This window comes from Belonocnema kinseyi, chromosome 3 (genome assembly GCF_010883055.1).
Source record: "Belonocnema kinseyi isolate 2016_QV_RU_SX_M_011 chromosome 3, B_treatae_v1, whole genome shotgun sequence".
In the NCBI taxonomy this organism is placed as follows: domain Eukaryota; kingdom Metazoa; phylum Arthropoda; class Insecta; order Hymenoptera; family Cynipidae; genus Belonocnema; species Belonocnema kinseyi.
In genome coordinates this window covers 141373765-141379329 of record NC_046659.1, presented here as the reverse complement: position 1 = coordinate 141379329, position 5565 = coordinate 141373765, and the positions used below count along the sequence as shown (strand labels likewise).

General features: G+C 25.6%; 1 protein-coding gene across 2 annotated transcripts in view; it reads left to right on the top strand.

The window, feature by feature from the left end:
• LOC117170152 (calcium uptake protein 3, mitochondrial) overlaps positions 1–5565 on the top strand; it is a 397111-nt gene that overhangs the window by 371452 nt on the left and 20094 nt on the right. For both annotated transcript variants that reach the window (XM_033356713.1, XM_033356712.1), the window contains exons 4-5: positions 4589–4671; positions 4972–5034. In XM_033356713.1, the coding sequence (XP_033212604.1) occupies positions 4589–4671; positions 4972–5034 (146 nt within the window). The remainder of the gene's footprint in view (positions 1–4588; positions 4672–4971; positions 5035–5565) is intronic.

The window sequence follows — 5565 nt, the reverse complement described above, 5'->3', positions numbered from 1 at the left end:
GTGGTTAGCCTTCTCTTTTTACACCCCGTTTCCAAATTATAGTTTACACAAGAACGGCCGTTTTATTTATGAATGCCGGAGTGTAAAGCACTTGTCTGACCTCGTATAACTGACAGTTTGACTAACATCTTCATTGCTGAATAGTGATGCAGTATCGAAAAACCGATATATCGCTCAGAATCCTCGTTGAGACTTTCAACTAGGTATTTCAAAAACAAGATAATATAAATAAAACAATATAAAATTAAATTCTAAAATTAAAATCAGAAGAGTATTTTATTTTTTGGCGAATGAAGGCTCTTAAAATGACTCAGGTTCTAGCCATATCCATATACGTCTCCAAAAATGCTTTGTTTTATGTAACATTTTACCCCCATAAGTTAAAGGCGATTCTGCAGGCAGGAAAATAACTATTTTTTAAAAAAGGGTTTTTGTTGCGTTTTTTAAAATTAGAAATTGAGCGTTTTTTGCGCCTGAAAAGGGCAACGTGTCAGATAACACTGTATGCCGGTCTGCAGTTGCCCGAAAAATTGATCATTATATTTCATTCTTATTTTTATTTAATTCTTAAGCTTAATATGGTTAAGCCAAATATGTCGAAGACATTGTTGGTTGCAGTTGGATTTTTTTTGTGTGCATTATCAATTCAATTTTTATAAAAGACAATAAAACAATTTTTTCAAACAAACTTACCCAAATTCTTTAGAAATATTTTAATAATATTTGATAAGCATATACTTTTTAAATTAATTATTGTTTATTAATTTATTACTTCAAACACTGCACTCAATTTTGGTGGCAAGTTTGGTTTTATGGTAAGAAAAAAAAACTTCCTTATTAGAAAAAATAAGGATATTATACATGTTTACATTTTCGAAAAATCAACATTCCCGAGACATGTCAGAAATCTGGGTTGTTCGGAAAGTAATTTCTCTCAAATTTTTCAAATCCTTTAAAATCTTTTGAAATACCTAGACCTTTTTTTTAAGATTTTTAAAGTACTTTGGGATTTTTTTAAATAATCCTTCCAACATTTTTTGTAATTCATTGAAATTCCTGTAAATTAAAAAAATAAATTAAAAATTCCCTGAAATCTTTTAAAAGATCCTGAAATAATTAAAATCCTTAAAAATCTTCTGAAATCTCTTGAAATTTTTTAAAGCTTCAGATTGAAATTTAGAAAAGAGAAAATTTTCAAAACGTTAAATATTGAAATGCTTGTAAATTAGAGTTTTGAAAATGGGATCAATACAAATTCAAAGCTTTCGAAATTGAAGTTTCGCAAATTTTTAACTATACAATAAGAATAATTTTCAAATCGATGGGATTCAAGTTTTCAAATTTTTAATTGTAAACTCGGAAGTTAGAAATTTAACTGTTTGTAGATTAGTTAAACTATTAGATTAAAGTTTTAATAGAAAATACTCGAGTAAAAGTTTAACTATTTCTGAAACAATTTTGTATATAATTATGAAATTATATATCTTTTTTTGAAAAACATACTTTTTAATTTTGAACGCCTTCAATTTATTTATGATTACTAATTTTTTTAAATAGACTTCCGAGTTTACCATTCAAAATTTATAGACTTGAATCCCATCGAGTTGAAAATTTATTACATTTCATAGTTGAAAATTTTTTAATGTTAAATTTTGAAAGCATTGAATTTTTATTGATCCCATTTTCAAAACTCTAATCTACAAACATTTCAGTATGTAACGTTTTGAAATTTTTCTCTTTTCAAAATTTCAATTTGAAGCTTCACAAAATTTCAAGAAATTTCAAAAGACTTTCAAGGATTTTAAATATTTGAGGATGTTTTCAAAGATTTGAAATATTTCAGGGTATTTTTAAATTTTCAAGAAATTTTCAAGAGCTTTAAAAAAATTCAAGAAATATCAAAAGATTTTTAGGAAGTTTAAATATTTGAGGATGTTTTAAAAGATGTCAAGGAATTTTTAATTTATTTTTAAAATTCATAGAAATTTCAAAGAATTAAGAAATTTTGGAAGGATTGTTTAAAAAAAATCCAAAGTACTTTAGAAATATTAAAAAAATGTTTTAGGTATTTCAAAAGATTTGAAAAATTTGAGAGGAATTTTAAATTTTTATAATTTTAAGGAATTACACAGAGTTTTAAAGAAGTACTTTAAAAATCTTTTTAAAAAAAAGGTTAAGATATGTCAAAATATTTTGGAGGTGCTGCAGTATTTAAAAGTATTTTAAAATGTTACAAGAAATTTTCAATTGATTAAGTTAATTTAATATGAGATTTTTAAAGATTTAATATATTTTAGGAAATTTTAATAGATTCCAAAGAATTTTGAATTGATTTCAATAATGTAGTATGAGATTGTAAAAAATTGGAAATATTTTAGGGTATTTTTAAAATTTCAAGGAATTTTCAAGAGCTTTGGAAATTTTAAGGAGATTTCAAAAGATTTAAAAGAATTTTAAATATCGGAGGATGTTTAAGAAGATGTTAATGCATTTTCAATTCATTTTTATAATTTAAAGGAATTTTAAAGAATTTTAACAATTTAAGCAGAGTTATTTAAAATAATTTCAAAGTATTTTAGAAATCTTTAAAAGGTGTCAAGGTGTTTCAAAAAAATTTGAAGATTTCGAAATATTTGAGAATATTTTAAAAGGTTGCAAGGAATGTTCAATTGATCACAGTAATATAATATGAGATTTCAAAGGATTTGATATATCTTAGGATATTTTAATAGATTCCAAAGAATTTTCTAATGAATTCAATAATTTAGTACAAAATTTTAAAGGTTTTGAAATATTTTAGGGCATTTTGAAAATTGCGAGGAATTTTCAAGAGCTTTGAAATATTTCAAGAGATTTTAAAGGATTTTAAATATTTTAGGATGTTTCAAAACATTCCAAGGAATTTTCAATTAATTTCAAAAATTTAAAACAATTTCAAAGAATCTTAACGATTTTTTTCAACTTTTCTGGTTGAAAGTGGAACTACTTTGTTAACATTTTTTTTAATGATTTATCAATTTAGTTAAAGTAGTATAGAGTTCAGCTTTTTGGATGAAAATTTAACTTTTTGTTTAAAAATTAAATTTTTTTAAATTTATATATTTTATTCAAAGTTTATTTTTTTTGCAGAAAACGAGTTGTTTATTTCATATAGTATAATTTTTATAATTAAAGACAATTAACATTTTCTGTAATCAAGCTCATATTTCTGTTTTACATTCTTATAGACTCTTCAAAGTTTAGTTAAAATTTCACTGTAGACTTCGCATTTTTCAAAACCAAATTCTGCGACTTCAGTACGAGTTTTGTGATTTAAAATTCGAAAATGCGTTTTTCAATTTGCTGTTTTTTTAATTTTTAATTCTTTTTTTCGCATTTAGAGTTTTCCTTAAGCTGTGTAGAAATTTCAAAAGTGATTTGGAATTTCCGGAAACTGAATTGGACAACTTAAATACAATTTTTACAATCAAAATTCGAAAAATACAGTTTCGATGTTCTGTATTCGCTCAACTAGTTCAATTTAAAAATGTCTATAAATTTACAAAAATATATGATTAGTTTACAAGGTAGATATGATAAATTATCATGAATTACCTAAAATTCAATTTTAAACATTTTCATAATTTTCCGAAAATTCATGAGATTTTTTGGAAATATACGGTAATATTAGAGGACAATCATGGTAACTTAAGATCAATTACACAAAATTTAACTAAAAAATTTCTATACATTTGCGGAAATTTATGGACATTTTCGGTAATTTCTTGAAATTTTACAGGAGAATATGGTAACTTACAGTAATTTTTCCGAAATTCAATTAATTTTTAAAAACGTTCTGAAAATTTATTTATTTTTTTTTGGTAACTTATGTAATATTACAGGTGAATTATGGTAACTTAAGGTAAATTACTCAAAATTCAATTTAAAAATGTCTTTAAATTTCCGCAAATTTTTGGTAATTTACGGTAATGCGATCAGTTATATGTGGTAAATTTTGAAAAATTATCGCAAAATTCTATTATCTGCAACACAAATTTCCTTGAAAGTTTTTACGTCGAGTGGACTGATTATTTAAAATTCGAGGTCATAGGTGTATAATTTTCATTATTCACATCTGACGTCACTTTATACTTCCTAGGGAGTAAAAAGTACATTTTACTACCTAGGGACTAAAAAGTAAAGATTTAGGCCCGCACATAGGCGTCGAAAAGTGATAAAATCATGCATGTCTCATACAAAAATATTTAGATTAGGATCCAATGCAATTGTTGTTATAAACATTTGAATCAATAAATTATACATATTTTGATTTTGCCGATCTCGCGGTTTTTTCTCATGAAACTACTTTCAAAACAATAGAAACGTATGATTTGTGAACACAGAAAAATTCAAACCTTAAACAATGTCATTGTTAATAACAATATTGTAATAAATATTAAATTGAGAATTTTAAACAAAAAAGAGTGTTTTAAACCAATTGATCTGGATCATTCTTAGCAATAACTGAAATTCTTTTTAAAAAGAGGTAAAAACCTAATCTACTTAATTATCTATTTTATCATACTAAAAATATTTCTTCTTGTTTCAGAACCTCAAAGTGGTTTTCGAATTGCTTTTAATATGTTCGACACAGATGGAAACGAGAGAGTCGATAAAACAGAATTTCTTGTGGTAAGTTCCACCATTTGTCTAATATTCAAAAATATTATTTTCTCATTCAACATTAAACTAGATTTATTAAATGAAATTATTTTAAGCACTAATCTTTAATAGAACAATTATCATCCCTTTTATTTTAAAATTAAATTAAATTGCCCTCATATCAGGAAGTTTTAGATTCAATTATACACGGCGACAGAAAGGTACGAAATACTTTAAAGTATAAGCTAAAAACGTAAAAAAAAGTTTCTCTTAGGTTATACCTGTCTGTCGTCAAATTTCTCATTATTTCTCTGCATGAAACATTCTCAGGTTCGACGACTGTTTGGTGGAACTCTGCAGGAGCGAGAACTCGACGATCTTACAAAACGTGCTGTGAGTTTCAACACACCCATCGCAAAAGCAAATAACTACAACTATTTACTAACAACTGTGTGACTTGATTTTAAATTTCTCTTCCTTGAACTTTTCTATCCCTTCAATTTCCTACTTTGTATGAGTAAATATAATCATCGTGTTGTATGCCAAACTAAAAACAATCACACTTTTATGTTTTTATAACTGTTTGTAATTTTATTTCTCAGGGTGTCCAGCGTGAATTAAATTCAAAATTCGGGGTGGCCGTTTTAATTAAGGGCATGTGACACAGCTAAATACCTATATTACCGACCACAGTTTTTCAGTTCACTGAATATTTTTTTGAACCTAAGAACTTTTTTTGTAAGTAAAATATCGAGCTGAAACTTCGGGAAATGTATTAGAGTGCAATAAAGTACGTTTAGGTAATGCATTTTGGTAGAAACATCACTGAAAATTATTTCATCTTTTTTCTGAACCTCAACATATTTTGAACGTTCGAACTTTTTTTATACATAAAATATCGGTCTCAAACTTTGAGAAATGCAA